At 61.7% G+C, this 19856-nt stretch overlaps 1 protein-coding gene across 4 annotated transcripts in view; it reads right to left on the bottom strand.

Moving 5' to 3' along the window:
* PRDM16 (PR/SET domain 16) overlaps positions 1 to 19856 on the bottom strand; it is a 281781-nt gene that overhangs the window by 142721 nt on the left and 119204 nt on the right. For 3 of the 4 annotated variants that reach the window (XM_053920484.2, XM_053920485.2, XM_071220826.1), the window contains exon 1: positions 4156 to 4199. Coding sequence is in view for 1 of the 4 variants with exons in the window: in XM_053920486.2 (XP_053776461.1) it covers positions 4156 to 4203 (48 nt within the window). In the remaining 3 variants the exon portion in view is untranslated. Of the gene's footprint in view, positions 1 to 4155; positions 4204 to 19856 lie in introns of those variants that run through there. The other variant, XM_053920486.2, reaches the window with a different exon arrangement.

Raw genomic sequence — 19856 nt, 5'->3', positions numbered from 1 at the left:
ACGCGGCTCTTTATTCGTCCCCAAAGCCTCTTCGCCCGGCCTTTTTATTACGGGCTCTGGCGGGCTCTCCTGGGAGCGGGGCGACCCGAGTGATGGATGGACCACTGGTTAGATTATCTCCCGCAGATGTTTGCTCTCCAGGAGCCCCGGGCTTTCCCTCTAAGTAAACAGAGACTAAATAGAGTCGGCGGAGGGAGCAGTCCCAGAGGTCCTGAATAGGCGACGCAGCAGCCGACCAGCAGCCCAAGTGACTTCAGGGGAAAGAGAGCGCGCCAGGGCCGCGCGGGGGTGGCGGGGGACACCTGGACCGGTGAGCGCGGTTCCGAGTCGCATCAGCAGCAAAGGCCCCGGTTGCTGGGGCCGGGGGGGGGGGGGGGACAGAGGAGGATGCAAGAATGTGGGGACAAGGGATGGAAAGGGCGCTGGGAGGGGAGGGGGTGTTGCAGGGGACACGGGAGGGTGGGTACTCGGGCCAGACACCCAGCCCAGCCAGGCGGTGGCTCCGCCCCTTATGGAGGCGGGGCCAAGCCTGGCGCTGCTCACAAGCTGCTCTATCCGTCACTCCAACGGGAGCCCCGCCCCGGACCGCCAATCCAGCTGCTCCCCATTCGAATCCAACCGCCAATGTGAGTGTGGACGAGCCAGCCGCCCTGGGCCTGGGTCGTTTGCTAGTAAACTCGGAACAGATGGATTCTTCAGCCCCTTCAGCACCCAGGCTCTCTAATAATGAGAACTTATTACCGCGACTTCCCTACAAAAGATGACATTTTCTGCATCTCCTGTGTCAGGCCACTGATTGTGTTAATTAACATTTGTTACATTTAACTGGTGCAGCTAAAGAACAGAAAGTATAATCTTCCTAAAGTTGCAACAGACAAAGCTCAGAGATGTCAACTGACCAACCCAAGGAAGCACAGCACCCCAGTGCTCCCCCATCATATGTTTAAGACCCCCAACCCCGCGTCTTTGGGGAAGGAGGGGTCCTGTTCAGCCAGACACAGAAATCCCAAACCACAGACCTGGTAAGTGGGAGTCTTTGTCCCATTACCAAGGAATTCACCTCATTAGTCTTTAAAATAGCACATGAAAGCACGTATAGTTATATATACAATAAGCTTACGAACGAGGGGGGCCCCCAGAAAACAGGATTACCTTCTGGAGGGCGGGTCCCTTGTAGTCCAGGCTTCCCCCGCTAGGTGAGTGCTCTAGGGACCCACCTGTACCCGTGCACCAGCTGGCGTTGTTGTGAGAGGCTGCATTTGGCTTCAGCGAATTTTTGAGACTCTTTCAACACATTCGCCCATTTCCTGGGTGATTTACGAGCACACCTGCCCACACTGCACTGAGTGCTCAGCAGTTTTTGACCCCAAACAGCATGACCCCCGTGCCCCACCCTCCCTATTCACCCACTTTCACCCTGAGAGACTTGTTTTTTGTGTCCCGGGATGAGAAAAGTCCTCAGAGGGAAACGCTGCCGACGGGGAAGAGATGAAACAAAGCACGGCAGGAGCCCTAAAAGGCACCAGCATCGACACGCTCAAGCGCTGTTTTGAGCGGTGGAACAAATGCCTCAGTAGCTGCATTGCATCGGATGGAGGGGCTTTGACGGTGACTGGAGTTGAAACGTGTGCGGATAAACACACAATTTTTATAGATAAACTCCAGACTTTTGGGGCCCCCTCATATCTCCAACACTGTAACCAACATCTATTCATCACGGGGGACCTTCCATTTAGAAAGAAAGTCACGTGACTGATGTATTTCTTCATCTGATTCCACAAACAAACCCCCTTGCTTTTGCTCACAGCCCTCTCTGTGCCGTCCCCTCCCTCCCAGAGCGAACGGGGACACTAGCACCCTGTTTCCATTGCACCAATCTTGTCACATTCGGGACCCCAAATGCCCATAATGTCTAAGTTTAGTGCTTAGACATTAAGCACTAAATGGGAGATTGGTACTGTTCTCGGGTTCAGGGGATGGAGGGGCTGGGGGAGCAGCTGGAGGAGGTGGGCAGAGCCCCCTCCAGGGAGCCCCCCCAGACCAGAGCCGGCTGGGCATCAGGAAGCTTGTTCCCAAACATACGGCAGCCAAGGCACCCCACCCCTCTGAGCCCTGCCCTCTGGGCCGCGTTCCTCTGGTGGCCCATGCAGAGGGGGCACCGTGGAACCCTCGTGCCAAGTTGGGCAGTTGTGAGCGAGGCTCTGGCCGGAGGGCACCGTGCACCCAGCTGTGGGCAGCTCTCAAGAAAGGCCTCTGGACCCCATCAGACAAGCCTGGTGGCTCTGCCATTTATAAAAACACGGCTCCAGGAGGACAGAGGATGCGCTGATCCTGTTCTGGTTCAAAAGTGTCACACTTGCTCCTCACCAGTCTTGACCTTACACTTGACCTTTGGCCTTTTGCCCTGACCCAGGCTGGACAACTGACTGCCCCTCCCACCACAAATACTTCATCTCTGACCTCCCGCCAGGCTGCCCCACGGTCAGGGGAAGTCCACCCGGGGTCGGCCGGTCAGGTACCTAATCATGCTATGAAAACGAAGCTTTCACGTTTGCTCTGGACACTGAGACAGGAGCAGCCTCAGTCCCTTTTTGTGGGAGGCGACCATAGCTCCATCCCTGGGCCTGTGGCAGAGCCCCTTCACGTCTCCGCCCCTCACAGCCCCATGGAAGCCCAGTGCAGCGGCAGGAAAGGGGAAAGAAGGCCGTCGGGTTCGATGGTGCACGTGGAGAAAGGCCTCAGGCCACCCCGGGCAGGGGGCCTGGGGTGGAGGCTTGTCTGCTCCATGTCTGCTCAGTCACAATGGTCCCGCAGGGCTAGATGGACAAGGGAAAAAGGTCACCCTGCTAGAGCTCCTTCAGGAGGTCACCACAGGGTCAGAAATGTCTCCTATTGCAGCGTTTTCCCCGAAATCCACGTCTCTGGGGTTGAACCAGGTAAGAAGGCACAGGTGCCACCATCCCTAACATACAGGCCATAGGTCCACGCAGATGGCAGATCCCTGTGCCCCTTACACACAGGTCATAGGTCTGCCCAGATGGCAGGTCCCCCCACCGTCCCTTACACACAGCTCAGGGGTCCACGCAGATGGCGGGTCCCCATGCCCCACCCCCATGGAGAAGTCTGTCCAGATGACTCCCCTCCACCCACCCAACCAGGTGCACAGAGAACCTGGGGAAAGTCTGGCCAAACTTCACATTGGGAGTGAGGGCGGGGCCTGGGCCATGACTGGCGAGCCCAGCTCTCCGCTAGACAGAGCTGGAGCAGGGACTCGGGATTCCGACCAGAGAACAGGGCCCGCCCTGACCGGCAGTCCCTGCAGCCGTGTGCAGCTCCCTGACCCCGCCTGGGCGCATGCAACCGAGCGACGCCCTGAGCTTCAGAGCAGAGATGCCAAAGGAGAGGCTGCTGCTTGCATTCCCCCCGGAGACCAGAGTGCTAGCTCAGCACCTGTGTGTGAGTGTGGGTGCCTGTGTATCACGTGTGTGCACCGTGCGTGTCCCGTGTTTGTGTGGGCGTGTGTTTGCAGTGGCCCACCAGTGGGGACTGAGCCCTGTCCGACAACTGGCTTTGGGTTTGGTGAGGATCAGGGCGTGGCCCCTTCTGACATCGGGCAGCCCCCTGCGTGCCAGCGCAGGTACACGCCTGTCTGTGAGTGCACCCCACTCCGGGGGCCTCGTTCACTCTGGATCTCTTACAGCTGACATTTGTCACCCAGCTATTATCTGTCACCAGCCAGCAGAGCTCAGACGGCGGCCACAAGGACGGTTTCTCCCGCTAACGGGCTGCTTGCTCAGTGCCACCCCAAGCCCTCGCTGGAGGCCCAGTGTAGACAGCAGCGGCCAGTTGGCTCTGCAGCCAATCCCGTCTCTTCCTCCCCACACCCCTTGAATGTGATCGCCCGGCGAAGATAGGGAGGTGACCCGGCTCCTCACGCTGCCTGGGCTGCAGCACTCCCGCAGGCACGGGCTCTGCTCGGTTCTCAGGAGCTCAGCAGAGTGACCCCCACCTGCCCATGCGACCAAAGCCAGCCTTGTCCTAATTACAGGGCTTCCCGTTCTGTCCTCGCGCAGGCCACAGACAATGATGGCCCGGCCCAGCCCGCCTGCACGCGCACCTGCCGGGGCCAGAGTGGGCACGCAGCAGCTCTCCTACCTTTTGGACGCAGCCCTCCTGCGACGACACCTCCTCTGTCAGCATTTGCTGCAAAACAAGTTTGAAAGGAGCTGTTAGTTTCTGGCAATGTGCTGCTCTCGGGCCACGGTGGCGGCCGTGCACCATGGGGGCAGGTTGCCTGTCCTCCGAGATGACACCCGTGCAACCCAGTGGCTTCTCCATGACATGGCAAAGGTGCCCTGTTTGGGGGCTGGGGCCTTCATTCCTGACGGTGTCTCCCCCGTCTGTTGAGAACGGTAAGCAACCCCCCGGGGAAGTCGCCTCCCTGGAAAGGCAGCTCACTCTGGTCCCTCAGTAACCGCGCGGGGGCCTGACACGTCCTCAGTGTGGAGAAGCGTGTGACAAACTCTCCGCTTGTCCCCGCTGAGCGCCACCAGCACAGCGGGCGGCCTGCGTTTGGGGGTGACTTCGTCCGTGGGGAGCCAGCCTGGAGCGGAGCAGGGGCTCCCGCCCAGCTACCTGGGCGCAGGCCTGGGGCAGCGCGCTTGGAGAGGAAGTGCCGGCCACTCGGGGTTTCCCTCCGCAGCCCGGCCCACGAGCTTTCCTTGGCTCGGCTGGGAAGCTGTAGCACTTGGCCTGGCAGGTAATTCCTCTTAAAAACCACCAGGTTCCACCCCAGCAGGCGGCATTTCAGGGGATGGTCCCTGGGCGCTTTCTACGCTGAGCGAGCTGACAAGTGAGCTGCATAAACAGGGTTTTCCCTTCTGGATCAAGGTGCTGAGCAGAGACACGTATAGTAATTGGAACGTCATTTCCATAAGGACGAAAACCGAGACTGAAACTAGTATTTGAAAAATCAAACAAGAAATGGTGTCAGATCCAGGGGTTTTGTCCCCCCCCCCGAAAATTACACCGTGGCCTTTCACATTCCAAGCGTGGAGCGGGGCGCCGGCCAACACCCACGTGGGCAAGTGAGCAGACCAGGAGGCTGCATTCCAAATCGCGGGCACATTTGCCCGGGCTCAGCTGTAATAACAATAAGTCATATATTTTTAAATGTTAAAAATTCTAACCAATTGGGGATTTTATGTTTCTTTTAATAGATTCTGCAATTGTGGTTTGGAAAGTGACCACAGTGAGCAAGGAAAAGAGACAGAGAAGGTGAGCAGGGATGCCCGACGGTCCCCGGGGCATCTGCGGAGACCGGGGGCCTGGTACTCTGTCCCTGCCAGGCCTGGGGCTGGACAGGCCCGTGGAGGTGAGCCTGGCGGCTGGAAGCCGGGTGCAGCCAGCAGACAGGCCAGTCCCTCTGCTTGGTCTTCACTCTGAGTCCAGAGCCTAGAAGCTGTTGAGGCCCCGTCTGCACTGGGACAGAAGGAGAGAGGCAGAAACACCGGTGCCTTCAGGAAAGGGCTGAGCCCACTCACGTCCAAGGCCAGAGAGGGCCGTGACGACTGTCCTACCACTCCCTGGATTCGGTCACCCAGCAGGGATGGAGACCCAGACTGAGGGCTCCTCACTGGGTCCCAGGGCCCCCTGGCCCGGGTGGAGCTCTGCGGTTTATGAACCTGCCCTTTCTGGACCAGAAGTAGGAAAAGGTGTTTTAACTTTTCTAAGGTGCACAGTCCCAAGGGCCCAGGACTAGACCACCCGAGGGGCCCCGTGATGGAGGCACCGACGCCGGGCTGGACCAGGGAGCCACCCCCACCCAGCACTGCCCCCGAGGAGGCTGGAGGGACGTCCAGTCATCCCTCAACTGCCCAGACCCTTTCCAGGGAGGGGGCTTCAGAGACCCCTGTGCACGGACATGTGTTTGCCTCGCACGGATGGAGTGCCTGCTGCGTGCACCACGGGGCCATGTGACCTCCAGATGCAGCCAGCCACTTCGGTCACAGGGCCACCTTGGTCACAGGGCTGCCTTGGTCACAGGGCCGCCTTGGTCACATGCCCAGGGGCCCGGTTCATGCACCCCCTTCAGGTCCGGGGAAAGGCACAGTTGGCCCCACGTGGCCTGGGCCCCCTAAGAGTAACGACCGGGAGTGGGGGGAACACCGGCCCACAGTGCACGCTGGGCCTCTGGCAGCGGAGACGCCATCTGTGGGTCAGGTGCGAGTTAAAGATGAGGGTGGAACCAGCAGCTGCCTTCCTGGCCCCCCTCCTTGCTGGGCCACAGGGTCGAAGGCGTGGTCTCTCTGAGGTCCCCAGACAAGTCAGGGCTACCCGCCCATGTGACATTGGTGACCGCGCCTCCCAAGCCCCAGACCAGGATGGCTTACTTCACTGCTCATTCTGTCCCGAGCTGGGTGCGCCCCTGGGCCATGTAGGGGTTGCTGGCCTCCAGCTGGGCCTGGCCAGGAGGCCCTTCCTCTTCCGGTGGGAAGACGGTGCACTGGAGGGTCCAGGCCAGAGCCCAGCCGGGGGTCATGGACACGGCTCGCCCCGTCACTCCCCAGAGGCCATCGGCACCGCATGCCCACACCTGAGCCCGCTGATCCCCAACACAGGCCACGCTGCGCCCAGGGTGGGAGCTGCCCCTCTGCCCCGGCGCCTCTCCTGCAGTGCCCACCGTTCCTGCCGTGGTTGGTTTGGCGAGCTGGGTCTCCACGCTGACGTTTGGTGGCCTTGACCTTTCTTTCTCCCCGACTCCCCACAACCCAGTCATGGAGAGATGGCGGCTGGGATGACCGAGCGGGGTCTCACGTCACTGTGGCCAGCCCGTAAGCACTGGGGGTTTCCTGGTGAAGCAGGGCTCATGGCCACCTCATGGAGGGGTCGGAGAGTCCCTCGGGCCAGTGCCGGGTGCACAACACGAGAAGGGCACAGGAGGGCCTGTTCCGTCTGAGGGCCGCAGGCTGTCCTGGAACTGTGTGCCACCCCATCAGGGGCCAGCACTCTGCTGGATGGAGGCCCGGCCGCACATGGGGTGTAGAGAGCATCCTGGGGCAGGAGGCCCAGCTCTGGAGAGAGGCAGCGGGGGTCTGCCTGCTCTGGGCTCTGGACAGGGATGGCCACCACTTGGAGCTCGTGTCCCTATGGTGGGGGGGGCCTGGGGTGGCCCCCAGCTGGCAGCCTGGTTCCCCCCAACCCCCAGGCCTGCAGCCAAGGTGCACGCATGAAGACTACCCTCCACACCCAGAAGCCCTGGGTCAGAAGCCAGCCCCAGGGCTTTCCCAGGAGAGAGCCAGGCCGGCCCCCGTGGCGCAGGGCCAGCCGCCCCTGTCACGGTCCTGGGCCGGGGGCACACCAGGAGTGCCACACAGCCTCTCTCTCCCAGATCTCCGCCATCCCTTAACACAGCCGGCCACAAGCCGGGCCCAAAGGGGTCCCACAGGCCTTGGGCCAAGGGTGGCCAGAGCCACTGTCCTTTGTCAGAGGTTGACCGTAGCCTGATGGGAGGGAGTGTCTCAGGAGACAGACCTTCTCTCCCCACAGGAACCATCCGAGGAGGTCTGGGAATGGCCCTGTGACAGTTCCAGCCACCCAGGAGTCATGCTCAGTGGGGACAGAGAGGCAAGTATGCAACCCATGCCGTCCCTAACAGGCCAAGACGCCGCACATGGCACACCCAGCCAGAACTGGACATCCAGACAGAACTGTGCACATCCGTGAGGAGTGGGCGGGTGGGACCGGGTGGGACCAGGGAGGACCAGGCGGGATCAGGAGCTCCCGGACCGTCTTCACAGTTCCTTGGAGCCTGGCCCTCACCTCCTCTAGGGCTGTGGGCTGTGGGCAGCTGGGCGGTGTGGCTGCCTGATGCACAGCTGCAGGACTGCAGGTGACCAGGGAAGAGCCCCCCAACCACATGGCGCAGAGAGAGGAGGGCGTTAGGCCCGACCCACCTGACACCCTCCCGAGGGGAAGCCAGCGCAGTGACTAAAGAAAGGTCCTCCTGCAAAGGGAGGGTCTGAGTCGCGTTCCAGAGCCCGCTGTTCCGGAAGCTTCTCTCTGCCTCCCCTATTCACAGCCGGCCTTGGAAGGGAGGCATATCGTTACCTCTGCTCTTCACCCGCCACTGACCTCGGGTGGACCTCCGCTGGCCGGACACACCCCTTCTGGAGCCTGGGAGCCCGGCCCCCCCAGCCGAGGCTGCGCTCTGCTGAAGCGCCTCTTTATTCTGTGAGCGGGCCCTCGGCGCGGCCTCGCTGGCTGGCCGGCCGCTGGCAGGGTCTGAGGCCGCTCTCGGCCCTGTCTCCACACCCCGGCACAAGTATTAGGTGTGTTTTGATTAAGCATTTTAGCCAAAAACGCGAGGTTTGACCTCCGGCATTTCACTTTTCTCGCGGGTATCGGTGCCAGCACTGAACTAAGTGGGGTTGGTCAAAATATCTTTTTTGACTCTTAAAATAAATACCCTCTGTTCTCCAAAGAGTCGGCCGGAGCAGACAGACACAGACATCTCGTTCACTCACAGCTCCGGAGCTCTGGCGTGGCCCCCAAGGGGGGCTAAGCTTTCTGGTCGGCGTCGCAAATGAATCCCAGAAGGTTCTGTCCCTGAAAAATCATCCGTTATTATGGAAGTATCTGAAAACCTGTCTGCAGGAGGAGACCCGACGGAGCCCGGCCCCTCGGCTTCCAAAACCAGAGAGAAGCAGGCGAAGCTCCCCACGCCATCCCCAGTCTGCCCTGTGGCCCCAGGAGTCACCCAACACCTGCACCTACCAGCCTCTCGCTCTGGGCCTTGGAGCCCCAGCCTCTCTCCAGCCTGCTCAGGTGGCCTCTCCGTGCTCCGGGCTGTGCATCTGTGTCTCAAAGTGACTGAAAGCTGCTTAGGCCAAGGCCCCTGCCCTGGGAGAAGCCAGCTGCTCAGGGGTGTCAAGAGAGGGGGGCTGCTCCCCGGTGCCAGTGGAGACCCCCGACCCCTTGCTGTCTCTGAGCTTCACTCTGCTGACCTCTGGGGGACTGGGGGCTGCAGGGGTGCAGGGTCCTGTGGGAGACACAGCCTGAGCAGGGTGGGGATCAGGCCCCAGGCCCCCTGGGCGGCTGGCTTGGTCTCCACGGAGCCTGCCCTTGGAGGGCGGTTCTGTGCCTCCGCACAAAGCCTGCAGCGCAGGCTGCCTGAGCTGACAATCGGGCACATCTTTCTCAGCAAAGCGCACCCGGGGCCCCTTGCCTGCCTCCGCCCTTTCTGGCAAGATGAGGTTTTTAAAGAACAAGTGTCATCCTTAATTCTGTGAACAAACCCAAAGCCCTACCACGACCGCCACTGTCCCTGGTGTAAATGCTGCCCTCACATGGTGACAGCAACAGCAGCCACAGTGACCCCAGGACCCCAGGGACGCTGGCTCTGGGGCGCAGTGAGGGGGCCTGCCCCCGGTGGGCGGCAGGCTTTCCTTTACTTCTCCCAGCAGGGTGGGGGCTCTCAGTACCCCACGTTAAAGAAGGACGCTTCACTGGAGCCACAGGGCCAAGGCGAAGGAGCTGCTCGGGGGGGGGGGGGGAGCCCCAAGTGCAAGTTCAGGCTCCTGACTCTGGGCTTCTGCTCGGGAGGACCTCGAGGCCGCTGCGTGTGCTGGCGGAAACAAGCCCCAGGGCGCCCCTTCCTGACCTGGACTCACACCTGAACCCCGGCCAGGACCCTCCCGGGCGAGGGCGCTCCCCACTGCCGCGGGCCCCGGGCCCTGTGAGCTCGAGCCCAGCTGGGTGTCGTCCCGCTGGCAGCTGGGACAGGAACTGTGAAGGGCGTTAGTCACCGCTGGCCGCTCCAGCTCCCGGAGCAAAAGCTCCCACGGTGTTGACACAAACCCTTGAGCTCTCAACTGGGAGCGGGGTGATATTTATTTATTTTTTGCATTAAAAAAAATTCGGCTTGGCCGTGTTTGAGCTGCAGAAATGATTTTTTTTGAAAGGCGCCTTGGACACTGTTTTTAGCTTTTATGCCTAAACAGATACTTCTCAGTTCTTTCAAGTGAGACCTATCCAATGAATGGAGGCTCTCTCTTTACGCCTAAGAAAAATATTTACACAGTCAAGTATGGCACGAAAAGGGCCCGGGCTCCTTCGGAGAGCCCATCCCCAACGCAGATGGGTCTCCCCGCTGTTTACATTCCCAGCCCGGGCGCTCCCCTCCCCCGCCGCCCTCCCCAGTGCATTTCCCAAGCCTCCTGCTCCGACTCCGGACCCTGCAGTCAGGGGCCCGCATGCACTGCTGTCCGCGAAGACACGCGGCCCACTGTGCGTGACAGCCACGTCCCGCCGTCCCAGCCCTTTCTGTGGCCCCACAAGAAAGCCCAGGCCGCTCTGCCTGGGGAACTCCCCCGACCCCCGGGCCCCTCTGCTGTCCTGACCTGTCTGGGGTATCAGCGCCTGCTGCTTCGCCCTGGCCGCCAGAACCAACGGTGGGGGACAACGCGTGCCTGGCCAGCACGGCTTTGCTCAGATCCGGATCTCTGGGCTCAGTTTGCCCGTGTCAGTGCCCAGAACACTGTCCGCTGGCGGTCTCCGTCCAGGGTCACTCGCCCCTCTGCCCGGACACCCTGCCCCGCCTGCGGCCGTCCAGGGCCTGCAGCTCCCTTTCAGCAGAAGGAACGATTGACCGACTCTCCGCCCCGCCCCGGCTCAGGTCTCGTCCCCTCCCGTGTGTAGTCAGGCCTGGGCCAGGCCCCCTGATGGCAGGGCGGCAACATCCTCCACACCCTCCTTTCCCACAGCCCTGTGTCCACACTGTCCCCCGCAAGTTGCCTGACCGGCGTTGTAAAAAATCTCGAAACAGCACCGATTCCAGTATTCACTACATTAGCTCTGTCGGGGCGGAGGCAACCGAGTGAGCCCCTCCTTCTGCAACTTGAAGCACATGGAAGCCCCACGGAGCCAGGGGGGCGTGACTGCTGGGTGCTCCTGGGAGCAGGATTCCCGAAGCAGGGGTGTGGAGGTGGGCCGAGGCAGGGAGGGGACTGCCCTGAGATGGGTGGGGGTGGGGGAACAGCTGTGGCGGACAGGGGCCGGCAGAAGGCCCAGAGGTTGGGAGGGGCCGCAGGGTCTGGAGAGGCCCTGGGACTCTGCATGGCGTCCTCACACAGGCTGGGGCTCCACTGGCCTCTGAGGGTGGACGTGGACACAGAGGCCGGCAGGAGGGAGCGACGGGTGCAGGCGGGGCATGGGCGGGCAGCCTGGTCCCTGAGCAGTCACGGTCTCCGTGGCTGCGCCTCAGAGCAGGTGGGGCACCTTTCCTGTCCACAGGCTGCTGTGCCCTCAGTTTCCCCTGTCACCCGGGGACCTGGTAGAGGCTGCCCGCTGAGCCTGCCTCAATGAGGAGGAGGAGGAGGGGCCCAGGCAGGCCGGGTGCCACGCTGGTTGGTACTTGATGCACTTTAACGCATTAAAACTCAGAAGCAGCCTCCGGGAAGGGCTGCCGGCACCCTCTCCCCGCAGATGAGGAGGCCCAGAGAGGGAGAGTGACTTGCTGTGTGTGCACCACGGGCTCGGGTGGGCTTGGGTGTGGAGGCCTGGCCTCTGGTCCCAGGCCCCCGGAGTCTGACGGAGCAAGGTTCCCACCATAAGCCACCTCCCCACAATGCATCCAGAGAAATAAAGGGGGTGCCACTGCCCTGGGGGCCCCTAGCTCTCTCAATTCCTTAGCCGGCGACCTTAGTACAAGTGCTCCCAGGTAGACAGCTAGGCCACATCCCTGAGCCAGAGTCCCAGAGGCCCCTCAGAGGCCGCGGCTGCTGGGAGCTGTCGGGCACGGGTCCTGCCTCTCACTCCTGCCAGCGGCCTACCCAGGCCCCCGCAGAGCCTTCTCCCGGGGTCCCCAGGCTATGTCCCAGGAGGCAAGCAGGCAGGCATGGCCCTGCAGTCTGCCCCAGCCCTGAACCTGCTGTGAGCAAATGGGGCCTTAGGGATCGGGGCAGGATGCACTGGGCCAACCACCTGGCTTGGGGGCTGCGGTTGTCAGGGCTGGTGGCTCTCTGACTGCCCCCCAAAGCGGTCCTTTCCCAGCGAGGAGAGGGTGCAGGTTACCCGCAGTCAGACACCCAACTTCTCAGTGCTCGAGCCTCTGCAGCCAAGGCTTCGGATGCACCCTGCATGGGGTGCTGGGGTCTCAGAGCCCCACCCACACATGCATTCCAGCTCTGTCACCCTTTTCTGATTGGGGTGGCCTGACCCAGCCTCGGGACCCCTGGAGCAGGACAGGCCTCCAGGTCCCATACCCCAGGGCTCTGCCCTCTCGTCCTGGCCTCAGTGGGAGCTCATTCCTGGGCAGAGAGAAGGCGCTGGTGGCCCAGGCCAGCGAGAGGGCTGGGAGGGCCCTGACTGGGCGGGAGCTGGTCGGAGGGGGCCACCAGCTCCATGCAGATGTCAGCAGCTGTGGCCCAGGCTCCAGAGTCCCTTCTCTGCCAGGCGGCGTGCTTGTCCCAAGAGCTGAGCACTCGGGGTGGCACCTGCCCTGGCGAACGGCTTCCTGCCCCTGCTTCCGGGAGATGGATGGCCCCCGAGGAAGTGCATGTAAATCATAGGAGCCAAGTGACGTGTGGCACTTCCAGTCAATGACCCATGACAAGCCATAACTTTCAGCCTCAGAACAGGAGGCACCAGAGCGTCCAGGGGCCTCGCAGCCGCCAGCTCCAGGAACAGGACTCGCATGCCCGGAAACGGGGAGAACGTTCTGCAGGGCCGTTTGCTCCTGGACCCGGTGCCTGCGCTTCCTTCTGTGGGTTTGGGTACAACGGGGGGAAAGCCAAGAACGGGAAGGGCCGTGTGGCCGTGGGTGGCTGCAGACCCTGCAGAAGGGGCCGGGGGTGGGGTGCTGCTGAGGCTCAGCTGCTGGGCAGGGCCAACCACAGGAAGCTCACACTCCCTGTGCACAGAACAGGTATTGAAGGTTGGTGACTCTTGGTGACACTGCTGGGTGGCCTTGCCCACTGTCCCTGCCCCCTCCCCCCTTTCATCCTCTGAATGTGCTGCCTGTGGAAGCAGCTGTGCCCCCTCAGCGCTCCCTGACCTCGCTGGCGTCTGCCCCCCAGGGGCTGGGACGCTGCCTGGGGACAGGGGCAGGGTCCGAGGCCTGGTTTGGTCCCGGGAGGAGGTACAGCTGTAGGCCCCGTCGGTGCTGGCCAGATAAAAAGTTGGGGGTGAAGGCAGGCAGGACAGAATCCCCATGTGGACCAGCCATAGAGCAGCTGTCCCGACAGAGACGCTCGGGGCCCAGCGTGGTCTGCACCTCACCTGCCTGGGCGGGCATCTCGGCCGGCAGCTGGAGATCGGATGCCAAGGTCTGAAGGGCCAGCTCCCTGGGGGCCTCTGGCTGGGGAAAGGGCAGCCCGGGCAGCCCAGGGAAGATCGGAACCATTCCAGGTTGAGGCCCTCCCCCCGACCCCTGACACCAGAAAGCCAGCCCCTCTGGGTAGGGCCAGCGGCCCCAGGCCCCACCGTTTTTGTTGGACACCGAAGGCCCCTCATCCCAGGATCCCCTCTGTGTGGTCAGTCTGGGAGTGGTATTAAGGCAACCCAGAAGAGCTCCCCCTCAAAGTTGGGGGTCTGTTAGGGAGGAAAGGAAATCAACACAGCAGCCACACTCAGGCCTCGCCCCAGCCCCCAGGCCACAGCGGGCATCTGACATGCCTCGGGGCACCAAGACAGAGCCCAGCGGACACCCCTCCGAAAGCCTGAAACCCAAAGGTTCCAGGCTCTGCGGGCCTCACATGTACCGGTGCCCCTTCTCCAGCAGCCACGTGGAAGTGAGGCAGAGGGCGGCCTTGAGGTACCCTTGCCAGCCTTTCCGGAGTGTTCTTTGACACCCCTGTACCGCCTGCCCCTCTGCAGCCCCGGAACACCCATCAGCCCTGGCGAGACGCACCGTGCGCAGGCACACCCAGGCTTCAGGCTTCAACCCGCACCCAGCACCAAATTCTACCTGCTTCGCACCAGGCCCTGCCCCCAACCTCTCATCTGACTTGTCTTCCCAGGACTGCGGCGGGCCATCCGATTCTCGCTTCTAGAAGCACCGTGTCCAGCCTTCCGCCTGGACCCCCTGTGACATCCCCTCCCAGACGCCGCCCGGTGACCCCGCAGAGCTCCTGGCGGACTTTGCGCCTTGCAGCCTCCCAGGGGACATAAATCACCGGGCTGGTGATTACAGGTCTTTTATCCGCAACCCTTTTTGGTCATAGAAACAACCTGGGTATTGACAGACCATATGAATGTGTTACTCTGACCCTGCTTATTGGTAACTTGCTTGTTGAGATGACCCTTAATAACCCTAAGTGAATGGGGGCCACAGACCTCCTGGCAATGGCCGCCCCAGACCCACACGGCCGGGGGGCGAGGCTGGCCAGCGGCCAAGATGCGACACCACCCCCCGGGGACCTCCCCCAGCATTTGGGCTCTTCTGGGGCTGTGAGTTCCCACCGTGCTCACTGGGGCTTCGGGTCATCTCTGATTATCTGAAGCTGGAAGGGTCAGAGGTCATCACCCCCATTTCAGAGCAGAAGGGAATGTCTGTGCCGCGGCGGCTGCAGCCAGGGTCCCAGGCCAGCTTAGCGCCCAGTGGGGCAGGCGTGGGGGGTGGGCGCGGGGCCCAGCAGGAGCCAGCCAGGTGCAGCCGGCCCCCCACCCCTGCCGCACCTCGAGTTTCCACACAAACCCTGGGTCCTTTCTGCGCGCCCAGCTCAGGTTCCACAGGTAATGGTGCCACGGAGGGGACGCCGAAGGACATTGCAGACCCGGGCAAACCCAGGGCGAGGGCCGCCTGTCCTTGAGGACACCTTTAGGGGCTTGCTGGCTGAGATAGGGTGTCAGGTCCACCCCTCTTCCTTCGGGAGCCTTTGTGGAGCAGGGCGAGGTCGTGTGGCAGCTCAAGGAGTCCCAGTCACAGCCGGCCTCTGCGCCCCAGACCCTGGCTGTACACCTCGGTCACCTTGCTAACGAACGGCCCCAGCTCCCTCCTCCGGGCCATGGGCTGCAGATGCATCGGCCACCATGCCCACGCTGCCCACGGCCACCCAGAGATGAGAAAGAGGCAGTCGGTGACGGGGCCCAGTCGCCTCCCAATGGCAACACAAGTCACAGTGCTGCGGAAGATGCGGCTGCCGCTCTGAGACTACCCCGGCCCAGGCCACAGTGCTCTTTGGGGCTGACCTGCAATGCGGCAGAGACGCTTGACAAACAGCCACAGACAGACGGAGGGCCCTCTGGGCTGCCCTGGCCTTGGGCGGGGTCGGTGGGCCACATTGGCAAGACCTCTGAATGTCCACAGGAACGGGAGTCCCGACGTTCAGAGGCGGCTGTGCTCACCCAATCGGCCAACACCCGTGGCAAAGGCAGAATCCTACGCAGAAGAAATCCCGTTGGGCTGTCCCTTCAAACGTCTTGGGTGTGCGGCCCCAGAGAGGCCGCCTCCAGCAGGTGGGGCAGCCACTGCAGCCAGCACGCAGGCCGGCGGAGCTCCAGAGAACGCCTGACCCCGCCTGCCGCTGCGTGGCTCCCCACCGGATGCAGACTTGTGAGACGTTGAATCCGCTCCGTTGCTTTACTCTCCGTCCTTTCTTCTGTGCGTGTTTTCTGGGTCACCGCCCCTCACTTTCTCACCTGCTGCTGTGTGCACGAGGGTCTCATCGCTACTCTAAGGACGAGAACAGCCTGCTGCCCGTCCCGTCCACACTCAGAGACCCAGCTCAGATGCCCTTGTCCTCCTGGCCGTCGGGGGATGTGCACACACCTGCTCACCTCCTGTCTCCAGAGCCGTGAAGGCAGAGCGGCCCCCCTTCAATCCTCCCCTGGTTTCCCTGAAGGGGCCTGATGTGGACCGGCTGCCAGATGCTCAGAGCCCAGAGGCGGCAAGAAGGAAAACACTCCGCTAAGTCCCGTGTCCCCCAGCATGGCAGCCCTAATGGGGCAGAGGTAGCCTCTGGAGCTCGTCAGCCACGTGGTGCACCTGTTAGGTTGATGTGACAAGGTCACCATCTGTCTATGGGATGGACTTGGGAAAATGAGCCCCGTTAGCGCAGGAGGAAGAGCGGGGCCTGTGCTGGGGCTTTCGGGGGCCACACAGGGCGGCCCCAGGGCCTCCACCAGCTCCTCGCTGGCCTGCAGGGGTTCATGTCCCCAGGGAAGTACATCCACCGGCCCACACGTGGGCAGAGATGACTCAGAGAAAGGCTGGCTGCGTTTTCAGAAGCTTTCTTGGCCCCAGCGGGGTTTTGAAAGCTCCGTTCTTGGAGTAGGAGATGCTGGTCCTCAGCATGATTTATTCGCTCTTTCCAGAGCCTGGGAGGAGAGTGGAGGTTTTTCAGGCTGTGAGCCACGCGAGGGTCTGCAAGTGCTGCTGGGGGTGGGGGCAGCATGTCTGGTGCCCAGGGAGGGACGGGGGTGGTGGGGGGAGGGAGACAGAGCGACCAGGGAGAGAGACAGGGTCGGGCAGAGGCAGTGAGCAGAGCACACCCAGATGACCCTGCTTGGCAGGGCCTCCGGAAAGCTGGGGGTGGGCGGGCTCCTGAGCGTGGACACCTTGCACTCATCGAGGATGTGGGGTGGTCTCTGCTGGGCTTAGGCAGCCGACAGTGACCCAGGAAGGGGTGACAGGAGGCCTCTCCGCTTGGCGACCTCCAGCTGTGACCCTTCTGTTGGGTCTCAGGGCCCGGTCCCTCTGTGTCAGGGCTGCGGGGTCTGGGGAATTTACTGCAGGGAAACCCCGGGCGCCCTGCCTCTCCCTACTCGGCCTGTGTGGAGCCCACGCACGTCCACAGGCCACCTCCGGCTCACTTCCCTCCCCTAGGAAAACCTGCTTTTCCAGGCATCGGTCCCTGGGAGCTGCACAGATGGGGACGGACCCCCTCAGGTTCTCTTTTGTCGTTGGCTGTCCGAGGGAGCAGCAGACCGGGTCCCTGCACACTCGGCTGTCACTGTTCGGCCGCCCGGAGCACCTCCACTCAGCGGCTCACGGCTGAGACACCACAATCTTTTTACCCAATTTTCCAGCTGAGTTGACGGAGGCCTGTGAAGGTCAAGGAGCTTGCCCGGGGTCACCGAGTAAAACAGCTAAGCCTCTGGCCTCAGGACAAGGATGCGGGGCTCGGGTGCCTTGTTCCTAATCGCTTAACCAAAAGCTCTTTCATAAATAACAGGAGTAACACAGGCCTTCCTTCTGCTTCAGAGGATGGACACCCGAAACAGCCACCAGGGCTGTGGCCTGCGTGCACTGCCAAACCCTGGGAGGCAGTGGGGACAGGACCCTAGGGGGACCGGGGGCTCCTGCGGAGGCACCAGTCTGCACCGGATGCCGTCCCAAAACCCGGGCAGAGGGTCCGCAGCGCATGATGAGGCTGGCGGCTCTCGGCCTGTGATTAAACGTACAAATTGCCTCTTTCACACCCACGCCTGTCCTTAAAGTGCTTTACGAACGGACATTAACCGATCCAATTAGCAAAAGACACTGTATCTGTCTTGTTAGTAATTTGAGGCTTTGCTCTCTCTTGGTCTGAAAGAGAAAAGGCCGCGGATATTGGGCAGAGTAACCGGTACAATTAAGAGATGTGACGGGAGGCCAGCCGGGGGTCTGACCCCTGGGGTCCCGGGTAGGGCCCCTGGCCTCCCAGGATGGGCGGGGCTCGTCTGTGGCGCGTAAGCGCGTCCAGGCTTCTTCTCACCTCCAAGCTCCTGTCTGCAGTTGGCAGCGCCGTCCACATCAGGAAGGGGAAATATTTATTTTTATTATAAGTTGAGAGGCCGAGCAGTAAGGAACCTTGATATCAAACCCTCCCAGCCCAACTCTGCAGAAAATCTCAAACGCGATGCTGATTATTGATTGCGCTGAGTATTGATTGTGCGTTTTCTTTCTAATCGGGTGCCAAAGGCGCGTTGTGGGGAAGGAGGTCCCAGGCAGGCCTCTGCCAGCCAGCATTTCTGTTTCTGTCTCTGGGCGAGCAGTCACATTGCGGAGACAGAGGAGGGGCCCGCCGGTCTAGATGAGAGCTGGACGCACAGCGCCCGCAACCGAGGCCAGGGCCGGGGTCCATCTGCGGGGTCGGGCCTCGGGGGCCACCGGGAGCTCAGGGTGGGGGACGTCTCCGCAGGCACAGGCCCGGTGTCCTGCTGCACGGAGGCCCCGAGTTTCCTTAGTTGTCAAACCGCAGAGTGAGTTCGGAGAATCTGAGCGGCTTCCTGGCACTTCTTGGGGCAGCAGAACTGACTCGCTCTTGTCTTAGTGGGTTTTATGTTACGTATTAGGAAGCCCAGCAGACTCATCCTTAGGGTTCCCTCACTAAGCCCCCCCACAACCAGCTCTGGACAGCAAGGAAGGTGGTCCCAGCCTCACTTCCTGCCTCCAAATCTACCGGAAGGAAGGAGCTGCTGTTCCACCCAAGGGCCCTTGAACCTGTCAACCTACTGGGCACTGCCCACCGTCCCCAGGTGAGCCCAGCCTGCAGTGACGCCGGCTGGCTGTCCCGGCACCACTGCTGTGCGGGTGCAAGTCGCCTGCAGAGAAGAACACAACCCTTCAGCGCCCGGCGCCCGTGTTTCTGGCCGTTCTGCATGGTGCCCACAAGTCTGGCCGTCCCGGCTCCACCTCCAGCCCAGCAGCTCTGGTTGTGGGACCCCCTATTTCTGGGGGTGAAGCTGTATTTCCTGCTCGCCACCAAGATGTCCCAGCAGCCACGGACTCCTGACTTCACCCCAGGGTCTGATGGCAACGGAGCCTCTTTTCAAGTCCTTGAAAAAGTAGAGTTATTTTTTTCCATTCCGTGCCAAAATAAAGTTAGAATTCTTTAAGTCTCAAAGCCTCATATCTTTCTGGATCTTCCTTGTATTTCCGGCTGCGTGGGCGCGTGAGTGCGTGGGCACATGCACTCGGGGACGACCCCCGAGTCCAGGCAGGTGGGGAGGAGGCCCCTGGGTGCTCGCAGAAAGGTAGGGTGGACGAGGAGACCTGGGTGCAAACATCTCAGAAACCTCTTCAGAATATTTGGGTTTGTCAAAACCCCAAACCGCCGTTTGCCAGGCGTTGCTCCGGCTAGCGCTGGGGCCCGCGGGTATTTTAAAGGAAATGAAATCCGTGTGTTTCTGATTTATTTATACTTAACTCATCAAAATGCTGTTTTAAGGGGCTGCTCTGTGTCCAAATGCCCTTTGTGCCGTTTTCCCTTCCAAACTGAAAGACGCACTTTGCCAAGTGTGCATGACCTTGAACGCTAACGGTTTCGAGGCTCTTTCGAAAACCCAGTTCGTCAAGTCCAAACAGACCTGAACCAGAACTAACGGTGCCACCCCCACCCCCTCCCCCTAGAAACCTGGGACCAGCTGGGAAGGCACACCCCTGGGCCCCACCAGCTCTTTGCTCTGAGGCCTGGATCCGAGCAGGGTGACCGCCCGCCCGCATGACCAGTGTCCCGTGACGCTGTGCCTGATGGGAAGGAGCAAGTTTTCCAGAGACAGGAATCACCGCCTGCTCTGGGGACGAGGGGCTGCCTTCCCTGGAGGGGTGCAAGGCCTCTTGAGTCCTGTGCAGCCCGCAGCGCCTCTTAGCCCACCCCTGGGCCTAACCCCGCGTGCTGGGGGGACGGCCTAATGCAGGTGGCCAGGGGCTCACACAGTGCCCGACTCAGACCAGGAAAGGCTTTCTCTGCAGGGCAGCAGGGGCCAGAGTCCCGCCTGAGGCTGGGTCCCTCGGCAGAGGGGCAGGCTGGGAGCCTCATCGCCAGCCCCGCCACAGGGGCCCCAGGCCTCTGCTTTGGGTGAGGTATTTATTTCTGGCCGATTCCATGCAATGGCCATCAATGATGAATTTGATGGCTTTTTTTGGTGCATGA

The sequence above is a fragment of the Desmodus rotundus genome, chromosome 3 (assembly GCF_022682495.2).
Source record: "Desmodus rotundus isolate HL8 chromosome 3, HLdesRot8A.1, whole genome shotgun sequence".
NCBI lineage: Eukaryota > Metazoa > Chordata > Mammalia > Chiroptera > Phyllostomidae > Desmodus > Desmodus rotundus.
Note: the sequence above shows the minus strand (reverse complement) of the source record. Positions and strands in the feature narration are given on the sequence as shown.